This window comes from Lipomyces chichibuensis (genome assembly GCF_038497645.1).
Source record: "Lipomyces chichibuensis strain CBS 12929 unplaced genomic scaffold V1513scaffold_10, whole genome shotgun sequence".
NCBI lineage: Eukaryota > Fungi > Ascomycota > Lipomycetes > Lipomycetales > Lipomycetaceae > Lipomyces > Lipomyces chichibuensis.
Window position 1 is genome coordinate 275862 of NW_027117462.1, and position 14620 is coordinate 290481.

Sequence of the window (14620 nt, forward strand, 5' to 3'; positions counted from 1 at the left end):
GAGCCGCACCAAAATTCTAGCAATTTTATTCCCAAGTTGGTTCTATGGAGTTATCTTAGAATCAAAACGCGACAAATAACGCTGCCTTAATAAATTTACAATTAATCTCCACTCAAATGATCCGGGGTCCAGGTCACGCAGGCGGAATAAACGAAGCATACAACACTGCCTGAACGCCAATCCAGGTAATCATGTATCTTACTTCCCACAACCCCTCATGTCGTCTAAAATCCTCCCTCGCACGCTTAATAATACCCTTAAAACTCCACTGCTTTTCAGCAACACCTTCCTCCTCTGGCACGTCAGCAAATATCCGTTCCGCGACATACCAGTATACTAATGGCATACAAGTTCCGACGCGAGTGATGATCTGGACGTGCCACAAGAAGATGGACATGACGAACATTGACATTTCGACTATTACGTACGGTCGAAGTCGCGGGATTGACCTGAATTTTTGGTATGAGCGGTAGAACAAAAACCATGTTGGAAATGCGAACAAGAAGTTTGGAATTTGCCATGTGCGCCAATACTTTAAAAATCCATTGTTCCTAGGAATATTAGTGATGCAACAATTATTACTACAGAAAAAAATTCATTACATACCAGTAATGGCTCTGAACGAAACCGTAAATCAGCGGAATGGTGTTATTGCACCACTCGCGATCGGGACAGTACCGGAAATACGCGTACACCTGGCCTGACAAAAATCCGATGCCAACAAGTGAACCACCCACAATAACCGCCATTGATTTGTTCCAGTTGCGTACTTTTGCAGACTCGAAAAGGTCATTAAGGAATATAATACCCCAAAGCACGCCATTTCCCCGAAGACCGCAGCATACAAAGAAAGCGAGGCCTGCAAAAATATGTTGCTCAGTTTCGCGGAAGTAGATACCAAGAAACGAGAAGAATGCAAACAAGCTCTCAGCGTATCCCGCCGACATGAAGATCCCACCAGGGGAGATTATATACAGCAACGCGGAAACAACCGGAAATACAGACTGCGATCCATTGGTTGGCAATTTCGTGTCATCGGATGATTTGGAGCGGATGTGTTGCTCGATAATACCCGATGTTAAGTAGAGCGTTACCGCTGCCAAATAATGGCCCACATGTGCAATGATCACAGCTGCAATAGCATACCCGTATATACTACCCACTTTATTCCCCACATCATCAGATTCTCCCTCCGCCAGCGCTGGATACAGAACCGTGAGAAACGGCAATACGAACCAGTCCCCAACTACCCTAATCGTGCAATTCCACAACCATCCAAACGCCCATTCCTGCTCATATACATATCCCCTCTGTGCAATTTTTATAAAAAATACCGTGTCCCAGACTAGCAATCGCGAAAGCACGTAATTGAGTTGCGAAGGCACATGCGGCGATGTAAACAGTAACTGCGACGATGTGTCGTACTGCTTGACCACCAGTTGAGTGATGATCAACAACATCGACTTCACAACCACGAACGTCGACGATATTAAGCGGATATCATGCTTTACTGATGCTGAGACCGCCATGATAGCGACAGGGAAATGCGGTTGCACAATCGGTGCTGCGGAGCTTTAGTAGAAAGTATTGGGACAAGAGGTAGGCGGGTTCAAGCTAAATCCAACGGATGAGATATTAATTACTACAACTACGACCTTGCTATACACAAAATTGAACACAAAACAGAGATAAAAGAAGGACAAGACAGTGAGCTGTACCTCCAAATGACACAAACATCTAAAAAAACAGTGTGCAATTTTACACACAGAGATTACATATAAAAATTGAAATTGCAAAAAAAAATTTGAAACGGACAGGAATTGAACCTGCAACCCTTCGATTAACCGGCTTACACTGGAGTCGAAAGCTCTACCATTGAGCCACCGCTTCTACTTATAAATATACTCAATATTGGTGCCCTAGTTTGCTAAACTAATACCCTAACCTTAACAGACAGCATATGGATGCTTGAGTGAAAAAAATAAGTCAGCTTTTTATAAGATCTCTAGAACGAAAAATATCTATTTAGTCAGTTTTATATCCTTTTTCGCTTAGCCCGAAAATGTCTTCGACTGCCGCCCAGCAGTTCGCTCCCAGAGGGGGCATTGGGCTGCCATCAGCTATGTCACTCGTGGTCAACAGACCGGTCCTCGCGACATTGTTGATCGCCTCGACACGGTTATCGTTCAAACGGGATCGGCCTCTTTCACGGTAGGACAGCTTAGTGCGGCTGTCAAACGAAGTGTTGCCTCTGGCGGCTAAACACAAGTCTCTCGCCTTAATCTTCACACCAGAGGGGCATCTACATCAGGACTCATAAGCCTTCCCGGTTGATGGCTTAAGTACACGACTTTGAAAATCAATAACCGTTCTGTCAACTTCTTGACCTGTCCCTCAATGCGGTCCCTTTAATGGAGCTTCAAATCCACACGCCGGAGCTCGGCACGGCCAGTGTCGAAGCTGCGTTGCGTACGTATGGCCAGATTCACAACAATCTTTGCAATTATTTGTGTAAGAGACTCTTTCTCGATGATACTATGACAGTGGTCACGAGCTCGTGGCCGCCGGCGCCCGAAATTTCTATGACCCCGTGGACGCGGCGGAGCGCAATGAATATTTCGAGACCTCCTTCGACAAAATGCTATCCATTATCAACAGTATATCTGGGGCGGCGATTGGCGTGCTGGACGATCTGTTTGAATTAGCACCCGCAGCAGCAGAACAGTGTGATAATAACTCGAACAACCACAACTTGGCTAGTTGGTTGATAGTACTACTCATTGACTGTAGACAATAAATATTCCGAAAATTATGCAGGGCTGCAGGCTGATCGACGGATTGGCGTATTCTGCGTGTTAATGACGTCTGTGACAGTTACATTCGCTTTACTTTTGTGGAACCATCGGATAAGGGTTAAGTCGGTTGACAATTTCGCGTTTGCCGATGACGTCAGTTTATGATGCACCAAGGTTACACGAGTAACGCAATGGCTGTATTTGTAGCTGACCGGCAGTTCAACGAGAGGCACATTGATTATATCGCTCGGTTTTACTCCTAGACTACAGCCTCTACGCCATTCAAGTTTCGCTAACCGTGTTCTTACAAAATATCCAAAATGAGTGTTTACGGGGAGTCTACCAACGAAGAGTATAAAGGACAAAAGGACACAGACAAGTGAGGTTGCACTTCTCGCGCCGCAAAAATCCGTGTCCTCGAAAATGGCTCACGCGGACGAACACACGCCTTACCAGCGAGCACTCAAATTCCTTATAGACAACGAGCCTGAGAAACGGCTCGATATACAACTTTCATACCAAAATTTCATAGCCCTTGAAGAGCAAGCACATACGCTATATGGAGACGCAAAGTATATCGCCAGTGGCCAAGAAATGCTGTTGTTGTGGATCTGGCTAATCAGCAATAGATATCCGCGCGTTGAATACGCTGATAGCGACTCCAGAGTCACAATTTATACCGCTCCAACAGCTCTGCACAGTCAAGCAGCAGTGAATTTAGAAGGCGCTATCAGGGATAGCATACTGAAGGTACTTGTTCAGCAAAATAAAGAAGATTTAATCGATTACATTGTCCGCGTGGGAGAGTCCACTCAAGAGTCCGTAAATGACCAAGGTACGGGATCAACTAAAACGCCAGATGGTGGACTCCTGTTTTACAACAATAAACGCAGTGCATTGACCCTCATCATTGAGGCAGGGGTCTCTGAAGGGTATCGAGCGCTGAAGCGCGACATTGAGCTATGGCTTAACGAATTCCGGTGTCCTACATGTATTCTTTTTTGGCTCAATGAAAATCCCAGGTTTAGGAATCCCCGGGGGGCTGATAAATATCCTGTTACTGAGCACTCTGCGTTTGACGAGGCAATACAGCAGGATGGGAATAACCATCCATTTGGACCATATAGCTTCAGAGACCATTGTTGGTTTGGGCCGCTTACGAAGGCGTTCATAGAAGTGTTCAAAAGGGATGCAAGTACCGGGGACATTGAAAGTACGAAACATGTGAGTAGCGAAATACAGCGCATCGAAACAGTATTTTTAGTAATGAATTTTAATAGATGCTAATCGAGAATGGAACTATGGTGGTAGATGGTGACCATCTGAATTTAGGTCTCAACCTTGGGGACTTTTTTCCGGATGTGCCGGAGATTGACAGCATTCGCGGCGTACCGATCGAGATTACTACCAAATTTGTGCGACAATTTGTTGTATCGGCAGCTCAAAGAACGGCAGAAGCACGTTTTAACCGTTTCGTACGAACGTCGAAACGAACTTTACGTCCTCGTCCAACTGCGGGACGCTTAGAGGCGTGACGACGTCGAGGTGGACTTTTGTCAGATGAACGCTTGCTAAGCAATTGACAATACACGTACACAATGGAGAACTGTTGTAATCTTAACTTTCTTATCTAGTTCTCAACTATCTACTGGGCTCTCCTGGGCCCTTATATATTCTCAATCCTGATAATAAGTATATCCGTATATCCTGTATATCCGGCATAGATCCGGTATATCCGGTATACGGTCCAAGCTTAAGCCGTGACTTTAACTGGACTGGCTCTATTCAACCCGGCCATCTTTTTAATTGCCGCTCTTCGACTTGCAACGGCTATTGCAGCGTCCAACGCATTCTGGCTGCTGGCCGTATTCGCCAAGTTCTTTCCCACAATATTGAAGGCCGTTCCGTGGGCTGGAGTGGCGATCACCACCGGCAAGCCTCCGTGGAGCGTCACGGCGCCGTCAAACCCAATGACTTTGAGGGCAATCTGACCCTGATCATGGTACATGGTGACGATACCATCGTAGCTCTTGCGACTAAGGAAGATCGTGTCCGCCGGGTAGGGTCCTTGCACATTTAGGCCTTTGGACTGGGCGGCTTTCACGCCGGGGATGATTGCATCGATCTCCTCGCGCCCAAAGAGGCCGTTTTCGCCGTTGTGCGGGTTCAATGCGCAAACACCGATCCGGGGCTGGGAGACACCGTACTCTTGCCTGCGTGTTTCACTTTAGTCAGCCCTTTAAAATACGAGAGGCTCATATCAGATACATACAACAAGCAGTGAAGAAGTGCAATTGCATCAGTCACCACACTGGCCGTGATCATTGAAGCCACGTCCTTCATCGCGACATGACTGGTAACTCTGGCTGTCCAGAGCCCGTCAATGGCGTTAATCTCAGTCGTGAACTCATCATACTTGAGGTAGTTGGCAAACCAGTGGAGCTCGTCCTCCTCATGCATCCCTGCCAGGTTAAGGGAAGTCTTATTTAGTGGCATAAAGACAACACCGTCGATCTCGCCTTTCTTCGCCATGTCGAGGGCACGCCGTAACTGATGCAGCGAATATTGACCAGCATTTTTCGAGACCTCGGCCTTTTGGATACTCGTTGCCGGTGCAGTTCCGTCATCCAAAATCTGGACGCCATCTGGTCCAGCGACATCTACGATGGGGATCATGACGCCAGCCAAATCTGCTGCCGACTGGACCTCAGAGACGTTCGCCAGGACGAAGATATCTGCCTTCTCGCGGTTTTGAGGATCAGCAAGGATTTTGGCTCCTAGCTCAGGGCCAATACCCGCGGGATCACCGAGCGTCATCGCAATCCGCGTCCGGACACTCGCTTGCGCACTGTTGGTCATGACTTTGCAGGATTCTCGCTTTTTTTCTCTCGGCAGTTAAAGCAACGCAGGTCACTATTTTCCCGCAAATTGTAATTTCTGTCTGGAGAGCGGCGGCAGAGCTCCATTGCCCACTGGTTATATGTGTAGCAGCCATTCCGTAGCTGCATTGTGGCCCTAACCATTTCCGTCTGCAATAGAACCCGGAGTCGGCTCCGAACTCGGCGTTGTTTCCGGATCATGATCGGACCAAGTCCGATTAAGCACGGCGACGACTTGTCAAAATGCCATTCTTGAATGCATGTAATCGAGCCATCTGCTGGTCAGCTGAGTTGCAAGCAACCAGTGACATGCGCCAGTGTATCATTATATCGCGCACTATTCATTAGTCTGTTATAGCGTCTTTTCAGGACGCCCTCTATTGGATCCGGTGCAATTGACGAGTGCACTTTGAACCCTAAAATCCACTTGCTGATGCACTCTCCAATGTCGGTCGGAAATCACCACTCCGTACAATACAATGGAAAAGACGGCCGCGAGCCGTGGACCGTAGTTCCCTGTAGAAGTGGGTCTTTCCACGGAAGAGCTGAAGCTTCTTTGTCCCGTGGAGTAGGCGATGTCTCGATCGTTTCCGTAATCATGCCAGTGTTTGTGGCTGCAGTACATATCTAGGCATTTTAGTGGTAAATTGCCATGTATTAGCGGTTTATTGCCCTGTCAACAGCGTATCTGTTTTAGTTAAAGGATTAGGGGAGTATAATGCTTAGGTTTAAGGCTGCTATTGCTATTCTTACACATTACATTTTACCCACATTGGCGTTGTGCCGGGACTTAATGTGCCCACGTCTATGCAGGAGTTCACTTATCTCCTTCGGATTTCTCCAGGGCTATCAACCCGCGATGTTTTCGAACCGTGTTCGGATCTATTCTCGTAGTCCTTGTAAGTTCCTGTCAATCAAAAGGATGTCATCGACCCCCTAGTAATCCTTTTCCAACACTGTCTCGACAGAAATCTGATACTCCCAGGCGCTGAGACTGCGCCAAAACGTAAATCATACTTGAACTATCCAAATGGTATAGGAATGCCGTCTTCCCTTGTCGTTTTTATCTGTAAGAAGGCGGTGGAAGGCGTCGTGGAGGTCGATTCAGGCAAAGCATTAGCGCCTACAATGCGGGGAGCGGGGTAGCATTGTGGTTGGCGGGGTAGCGTATATTGTTTTCTTAGTAGTGTAATTGTAGCCTGCCGTACTTCTTAGCTTCATAAAATTACTCCGCATCATTTGAGAACTTGCCGAATGAACGTCGTATACAATTCTTGGCCAGTAATTCCTTGAGATCAACGCGCGGTTAGCCAGGAATCTTTTCGTCGGTCGATTGGCTCGGCACAACTCCGACCTACCTGCTCTCCGCGCGATCTCTTCCCCAGTTTCCGTGACAGCTAGAGGTGGAGATGCTCCGTCACATTGATCGCTAGCCGTAGCTCGTGCGCACATGCCCCATGAGAGAGAATGTCCACAATATATATACATATATGTGATGTCCAAGGTCTGGATTTTGTCAGATCTTGCTTTCACATTGAACATCTCGGTTGATTTGATAGCAGCGCCCTTATTGAGATTCAAACTAAGGAGAGATATTTGAGCATCAACTCCCCTAGCGAAGTACTACGATGTCTGGCAACCCCGTCGATGCGAAATCTACCCAGGAATGGGACGAGAATATTGACCTCGTGACGGCCGTCTCTTTGGCGGCAGCTTACGTCCCAGGCTCACCTGCGGAGAAGAAGCTCCTGCGCAAGCTTGACTTTCGAGTCGTTGTATGTTTGACCGTTCATGGTGTCCATAGGATACGTGTTTAACAATGATTCCTAAAGCCTTGCTGCTGGCTCCTCTTTGTGTTGGGTTTCCTGGATCGCGCTAACATTGGGTTCGTGTCACTTTATCACCTTCAGATCCGTTGCTCACGAGGCTGACCATAATGAATTGCCAGTAATGCAAGGACTGGTGGTCTTGCCGATGATTTCAAGCTTTCATCTAATCAATACTCCGTGATTTTACTCGTGTTCTTTGTATCCTATGTCATCTTTGAAATTCCGTCCAATATGGTCCTTGCTCGCGTGAGACCCTCATTGTATCTCTGTGGTCTCGCAATTTGCTGGGGCGCGGTCGCCGCAAGCATGGGCGCAACACAGAATTGGCAGCAGCTGGCTGGTGTGCGGTTTGTTCTTGGGTTTGTCGAATCGGGCTTCGCACCTGGCATCGCATTCTATCTGTCGTCATGGTAAGCTCTAATCCGGGTACAGTTGAAACTCGGCTAAACCGCAAATAACAATAAAGGTACCGCCGATACGAGCTCGCCAGTCGCTTCGCGTTCTACTACACCGCCGTCGCTGTTGCGGGAGGGCTTTCCGGACTTTTGGCGGGTCTGATCACTCAATATCTCGACGGTGTGCGTGGGATTGCTGGGTGGAGGTGGCTATTTGTACGTTCTCCTCCGGTGTAATTGGCCTATCCAGTTCTCTGACTATTCATGTGCACAGATCATCGACGGCGTTGGCTCCAGCTTTGTGGGATGCATACTTTGGTTCTTCATGGCCGATTACCCGTCTAACACGCGTTGGCTTACACCGGAAGAGCAACTGCTGGCTGCACAGCGTCTCGCTTACGACGGTATTGGCAATACCCAGGGCGCACATGGCAGAACTCATGAGTTGACGGCGCTTCGGATGGTCGTCACGGACTGGAGGACCTGGATCCTTGCCTTGCTTTATGCCCTCGTCACGGGTGCTCAGACAATCCAATACTTTATCCCCACGCTTGTTAATTCCTTTGGCTGGGTGAGATGGGAAGGCCAATGTGAGTCTCTCGTGCCGTCTTCACCGACGATGCATGTTCTAATAAAGTTGACACAGATCATACTATTCCTCCTTATGCTTGTGCCGTAGTCTGCATTGTCGGAATGTCGCGTATAGCCGACCACTTCAAAAACAAGTCCATTTTCGTCTGTCTCTTCGCCGGCATTGGAGCTGTATGCTTCATCATTGTCACCGCCAGCACCAACCAGATTGTCCGATGTATGTTTGCCTCATGCTCCCACAATTGCTATGGGTCATCAAAGGCAGTGACTGACATAAGCGTAATTAGATATATTTACGATCTTTGCCTTTGGCTGTATTTATGGTACTTCGCCTTTGGTTCTCATGTGGGTACCAAATGTCCTTGGCCATCCTGCCGAAAAGAGGGCTGTCGCTATCGGCCTCGTCAATGCGCTTGGTAATACGGCTTCCATCTATGGTGTCTTCCTATGGCCCTCTAAAGATGCGCCTCGCTATATTCCTGGATTTAGGTAAGACACTGCATAGTGATTCAGAACTTCCACTTGGCTTCCTCTCTAACATGGCGGACTTTATTAGCGCTACAACGATCTGGATGGGTTGTATCTGTATCGTTGCCGTCATTGCGGGTTATCTCTTCAAAAAGAACCCTCTTGAGATTCCGGACGCCGATGAAGTCGTTGCTGCAGAAATTGGCAGGCAACGTCAGCGAGGACTCGGTGTTGGTGGCGATAAAGGCGAAGCGTAAACTTTTACTGGATCAGCGAAAATGAATTGATCTCCACTTGTTTTATAATAGGAGTCATACTAGGAACGCATTAAAGTTGTGGGTATTGAATGCTGTGAGAACCTCTTATGGAATGGCGATATTGTCCGTACTTTATTAATTCAAGAATGTGCGTCTGGCTCACACGACTTCGCAAATATGGCAATACTGGACCAATATTGAAAGGCGCGTAATGATCGATGGCTTTCCGAAGGAGACACGAGGACCGTGATGTATCTGCAGAACCCTCGGCCCAAAACATTTCTTTTTCACTGCCCCTCCTTGACACCCTAATTGGATACTTTCCGATTATCGCGTGTAATAAATTGTAACGGTCGATACCACGAGCATAAGGAAGGCGCACACGTAATTAAGATTCAGGGGGTGTTGTTGATTTGCCTCATTTGTTTCGACAACCTTGTCTTTCTAAAGCATTATCCGCTGCAATCTGGGCAAATGACATGATTTTCAGCCTCCTGAACTGCAAGACAATCTGTCATCACCACGATTGAAGAGAATCAAAATTTGAACCATCATTTGCTATGTCCGGGCGGCAACGCCCACACATCGCAACGCCCACACATCTTCCGCTACTGTCCATATCCAGACTGCAGACAAATCTGTTGCGCGAGCATTGGCCGCCGCATCCGCACATCCGGTCATATCTCCTACGAGGTCCTGATATGCGCTGAATACAAGTACCGCGCCTCGGGCGACTACGAAGCCGTTTAGAGGTTGAAGAACTAGCAAGTTTTCAAACGCTGCCCGATTAGACCACCATGAAAAAAATTGAAGGCTGCGACTATGAACTGCCCGGGTTGCGGAACCCATATATTTGGAAAGTTTCCCGACCAGTGAGCCGTGCTTTGAGCAAAGCAAGCAGGGGGGGTATAAGGTTGGATCCGCTTCTCACATGGTTCAGGGGCAGAAACTCAGAAATGATTTCTCTATTTATTTTAACGATAAAAGAGCCGTCAATCAGGACTACGGGAATAAAGTATATGGAGCTTATTAAGATCATTATTGAAGAAGAATACAGCCCTGAAACCCTGAACATTGTTGATCAAAAAGTTATAATGACTTGCTTTTTAGCAAGAGTTCCAAACTCACAAGCGGCAGTTGCTTCACCTTGCAAAGAGTTATTGATAAAGGAATTGCCAGCAGATGTGGATCCTTTTCCCGATGAATTTCTCTTTTTTTTTAAAAAGGATCTAGTGCATAGTTTGCATTGAGGACAAGCACACTCGACGTACGCTATAGCTGTATCTCTGCTGGTTCGCCACAGCGATGTGCCTGGTACAATGTGGCGTTTTGATCCGCCGTTCCTTATGATACCAGAAGACGAGGAGACCTCGGAAAGGCTACAAGGGTGGTACTTTGTCCCTTCATCTACGTTAAATGAATAGTCCGTATCTGCAGTATTTTAAATTAAGGGCCCAAATTTACTAAAATTATATTATTAAGATCAACCCGTTCACGCCAACCCTGATATAGAACAAAACGTAGTAGTACTGTGCTACCACAGATTACTCCGTGATCATGACTTTTAGAACCAAATTTCCATCCTTGTCTACTGGAGTGCTAGCAATCTCAAAAGCCTCGACCGCTTGCAGGAGCTTCATTCGGTGAGTGACAATTTTACCGACGGTTTCTCCGTCTTCGGCGACTATAGCGAGCGCGTCAGGATAGTTTCCTGCGTATCTAAACACGCCGATAATATCGACTTCGCGGGTAGCAGCGGAGCCGATTGCAAACGTCTGAATAGGTGTTCCCATACCAATAAGAACAACCTTAGTACCAGCCGCGGCCGCGAAGACAGACGTTTGCACACAGATCTGGACGCCTGTGCACTCGAAAACGACATCAAATCCGACATCGACACCTGCTTCCTCTTTCAAAAACTTAGCACTGGCAATAGCGGGTGCAAGTGGGTTGTCGCTGTCAGTAGACTTGGATCCGACGAGAACAATTCCCTGATCTGCGAAGCCATTGTCAACTGCGAATGAGACGCGCTGGGCGGAAATGTCTGCAATGACAACTTTGTTCGCACCGCCACGCTTCTTGGCCGCAAACGCGGTGAGCAAGCCAACTGCACCAGCACCCAATACTAGAACGGTTGCCTCGTCTTCTGGATTTAGCTCGGACCGCTTGATACCCTGTAATGAGACAGCCAAGGGCTCCACCAACGCGGCGAGCGAGAGGTCTTTCACTGCGTCAGGGACTTTATGACACCATTTCGCAGGGTGATTGACTTTCTGGACAAGTGTGCCATCAAAGTGAGGAGCCGTCTTGCAGGAGCTGCGGAATCGCATGTCAGGACATAGATTGTAGCGGCCCTTCCTGCACCACTTGCACTCCGAGCAGGGAATGCCGACTTCCAAGGCGACCTTGTCACCAACTTTGAAGTCATGGACGTCAGATCCAACAGCAGTGACGACGCCGGCAGATTCGTGTCCGAGAGAAAGTGGATGCTGGAGGGCAAAGTCGCCATTGCGGCCGTGGTGGTAGTAGTGTAAGTCGGAACCACATATGCCAGTTTCGGTGACGCGGATCTGGAGCTCAGTAGACCCCGGTGACTCAAGGACCTTCGTTTCCTAGCAAAATATGTCAGTATGTCGCTAAATAAGTGGAATAGCAATAATCTTACAATTCTCATGTCTTTCTTCCCGTACAACACGGCGGCGATGACCTCGGCCGCTTCGGCCGTCACGGTCTCCGTTTGAGTCATCGTTCAGTGTTTAAGAGCGCTGGTTGCTCAGTGGATGAACATACACGGACGACTAAGAAGACCAGAACGTAGAAGTTAAGACATGAGCCAGAACTTAAGTGAAATCGCGACGGCGGCGAAATCAGGAAATTGCGGGGCCCTCCGCTCGAATTGGAAACTAACTTTGGTGACGACATAAAAGCGACCATCAGAGCATATAACCTAGCTGCCAAACCAGCCAATCAGCAGCCGGCGAGCTTCAAAATAAAAATAGCTTATGTGGATATAGACGAAAATTTGCACATATTTAGTTTCTTCATCTCGCCCGGTACTGCGGTTCAGTGCCGATTATACCATTGCGGCGAGAAGGCGGATTCTGGTGGATGTGGAACAAGTACCAGATTAGGCGGTGCCCCCCACACGTTCATTGGAGTACTCACCCCACGCCGTATACCCATGATCTCCGCGTACACTGTAGTTATAACCCCACCTAAGAGGCCATCTAAATAGCATCTCTGTCATTGGTCTACACATCCACTTCGACCTCTCCTAGTATCAAGATGGCCGAAATCGAATACCTTGGGTCGCTCTTCTCGCTCGTCGGCAAGACGGCGCTCTGCACAGGTGCAACCAGAGGCATCGGCCAGAATATGACCCTTGCACTCGCAAAGGCAGGCGCAGATATCATTCTTGTTCAGGTGTGATTTGGTTTCATTTGTCAGTGAGTTACAAATCTAATTGATTCAGAGGAACGAAAACCCCACTACGAAGGAGAAGATCGAGGCTGTCGGTCGGAAGTGCTACATCATCACTGCCGATCTCTCTTCGAAGGGAGAAGTCCGCTCTATCGTCCCCAAGGCCATCGAACTTGGTCTCAAGATTGACATTCTACTGAACTGTGCCGGTATCCAGCGCCGCTTCCCAAGTACCAATTTCCCTGAAGACGCGTGGGAGGAAGTTCTTCAGGTCAACCTGACGACATGCTTCATATTGTGCCGCGATGTCGGCAAGCACATCATCGAAGACGGACGGCAGGGCAAGATAATTAACATCGCTAGTCTGCTGACATTCCAAGGAGGTATCACCGTCCCCGCCTACGCTGCGTCTAAAGGTGGTATCGGCCAGCTGACAAAAGCGCTCTCGAACGAGTGGATCTCCAAGGGAGTTAACGTCAACGCTATCGCACCCGGCTACATCGCGACCGACATGAACGAGGCCCTGATTTCCGACCCCGTCCGGTCCCGACAGATCTTGGAGCGGATACCGGCCCAGCGTTGGGGCAATCCTTCTGATTTCGAAGGTGCGGCTGTCTTCTTGGCCAGCAATGCCAGCAAATACGTGAGCGGCGATATTCTTCTCGTCGACGGTGGTTGGATGGGACGTTAAGACATTCAAGATTTGTAACATATGTTTATCTAATACATCGCATTAATGATCGAACAACCGAAAAAACTAGAAAAGCGCTCCACTACTACTACATCGCAACTAATCAAAACGGTGGCCAAGACGACCATAATCAATGCAGACGTCGCCTTCAAGCTAAGTGCTAGCATTGTGATCTGTGAACGGCGAACTGCTGTTAATCCAAGTAGAGTTCGACGCAGTCGTGCTAACCCATAAGCAGAGACTTGGTGACAGTCGAAGAGAACAAACTCCACCGACGTTATCAATTCTTGCAGCCGAAAGGCTCGACAAGACCGAATTAGCTCGAGTCCGAGGAAATTGACGCGGCATGCGGGACAATTACATACTATTAAATATGGTTTTGATATATATATTGAGCGAATGTTCTAAGCTGCCATGCCATACAGTTAACCATGTGCTAACTTCAATTATTACAGTCAGCCCATCCGGCTGGGTGAATGTACTGCGCCGACTCTCATGGCTGTCCCAAAAGCGAAAGCCGCGCAACGAGCGGCTCGAGTTTATGTTTGATCAGCTTAATATTATCTTAGAACCTGGCGGTCATAAATAAGTTAAGCCTTTGCAAATTTATGTACATATTACGAATCGCCAGCACTCACCAGGGTATCGGCAACCTGTGCCGTGACTATGCAGAGCAAGTCGCCAAAACAGGGTCTACGAGCTCTGGTCGCAGGTACTTTGGAGGCCTCCGATCCCAATCTTGTGCGGGGCGGACTCCAGAGGAGTTGCGAACGGCTGAAATCCAAGGTGGGGTTCAACAATTGTACTACGAATATAGCACGAAAAAAAGGGTGCAGAGACGGTGGATATGCTCGGAATAATTATTACTAGAACCATTTTGAGCGTGAAGTTAACCAATAAACGTGAGTAAGTTAATATTGATTGGTATCAGATGTTGCACTAAACCATATCTGGAACTGGGCGTGGGGGGGCCAAAGGTCCCAATAAGTAAGTCACCGGCCAGGCTAAGCCAGAAATTTCAATTTGCACAACTATAACTCTGTGTAGTCAACTCAAACTTATGTAGTAAACACTCCCCGCTGGCCATGGACCCATGGTTTATCATTCAACAAATTCGTCTGATCCTATGAAAATTGACTTACCATTAAAGTCAGGTTTGCAGGTGAATCAGATTCACACGAAATAATCCTTGCCCCAAATGACCTCCTAATTTGACGAAGCGGCTGTCGTGATCCTTGTGCGGCTTTTGAAATCATCATGTACCGAGTTTCGGCATCAAATTTACGCAGAAATTT

The 14620-nt window shown here is 47.9% G+C and overlaps 6 protein-coding genes and 1 non-coding gene across 7 annotated transcripts; 3 read left to right on the forward strand and 4 right to left on the reverse strand.

The window, feature by feature from the left end:
• Positions 1 to 9: 9 nt before the first annotated feature.
• Positions 10 to 1621, reverse strand: V1513DRAFT_442429 (uncharacterized protein). The gene is made up of 2 exons (XM_066897664.1): positions 607 to 1621; positions 10 to 551 (listed from the first exon to the last, which is right to left on the reverse strand). Exons 1-2 carry the CDS (start codon positions 1527 to 1529, stop codon positions 134 to 136), a joined length of 1341 nt encoding a protein of 446 aa, XP_066754359.1. The 5' UTR covers positions 1530 to 1621; the 3' UTR covers positions 10 to 133.
• A 184-nt stretch (positions 1622 to 1805) lies between these two features.
• V1513DRAFT_t45 lies at positions 1806 to 1890 on the reverse strand. The gene has a single exon. It is a non-coding gene; the product is annotated as a tRNA-Trp (tRNA).
• Positions 1891 to 3218: 1328 nt separating this feature from the next.
• On the forward strand, positions 3219 to 4330 carry V1513DRAFT_457944 (uncharacterized protein; the record flags this gene model as incomplete). The annotated part of the gene is made up of 3 exons (XM_066899658.1): positions 3219 to 3367; positions 3425 to 4019; positions 4076 to 4330. The coding sequence occupies 3 exons, from the start codon at positions 3219 to 3221 to the stop codon at positions 4328 to 4330; spliced, it is 999 nt and encodes a 332-aa protein (XP_066754360.1).
• A 16-nt stretch (positions 4331 to 4346) lies between these two features.
• V1513DRAFT_442436 (4-hydroxythreonine-4-phosphate dehydrogenase PdxA) lies at positions 4347 to 5729 on the reverse strand. The gene is made up of 2 exons (XM_066897665.1): positions 5068 to 5729; positions 4347 to 5008 (listed from the first exon to the last, which is right to left on the reverse strand). The coding sequence occupies exons 1-2, from the start codon at positions 5652 to 5654 to the stop codon at positions 4549 to 4551; spliced, it is 1047 nt and encodes a 348-aa protein (XP_066754361.1). The 5' UTR covers positions 5655 to 5729; the 3' UTR covers positions 4347 to 4548.
• A 1166-nt stretch (positions 5730 to 6895) lies between these two features.
• Positions 6896 to 9396, forward strand: V1513DRAFT_442442 (major facilitator superfamily domain-containing protein). The gene is made up of 8 exons (XM_066897666.1): positions 6896 to 7449; positions 7507 to 7559; positions 7623 to 7913; positions 7970 to 8114; positions 8173 to 8488; positions 8545 to 8706; positions 8777 to 8978; positions 9046 to 9396. The coding sequence occupies exons 1-8, from the start codon at positions 7303 to 7305 to the stop codon at positions 9212 to 9214; spliced, it is 1485 nt and encodes a 494-aa protein (XP_066754362.1). The 5' UTR covers positions 6896 to 7302; the 3' UTR covers positions 9215 to 9396.
• A 1255-nt stretch (positions 9397 to 10651) lies between these two features.
• V1513DRAFT_413178 (chaperonin 10-like protein) lies at positions 10652 to 12295 on the reverse strand. Its single transcript, XM_066895768.1, has 2 exons — positions 11880 to 12295; positions 10652 to 11826 (listed from the first exon to the last, which is right to left on the reverse strand). Exons 1-2 carry the CDS (start codon positions 11958 to 11960, stop codon positions 10759 to 10761), a joined length of 1149 nt encoding a protein of 382 aa, XP_066754363.1. The 5' UTR covers positions 11961 to 12295; the 3' UTR covers positions 10652 to 10758.
• On the forward strand, positions 12295 to 13391 carry V1513DRAFT_442447 (uncharacterized protein). Its single transcript, XM_066897667.1, has 2 exons — positions 12295 to 12637; positions 12687 to 13391. Exons 1-2 carry the CDS (start codon positions 12500 to 12502, stop codon positions 13323 to 13325), a joined length of 777 nt encoding a protein of 258 aa, XP_066754364.1. The 5' UTR covers positions 12295 to 12499; the 3' UTR covers positions 13326 to 13391.
• Positions 13392 to 14620: the final 1229 nt, after the last annotated feature.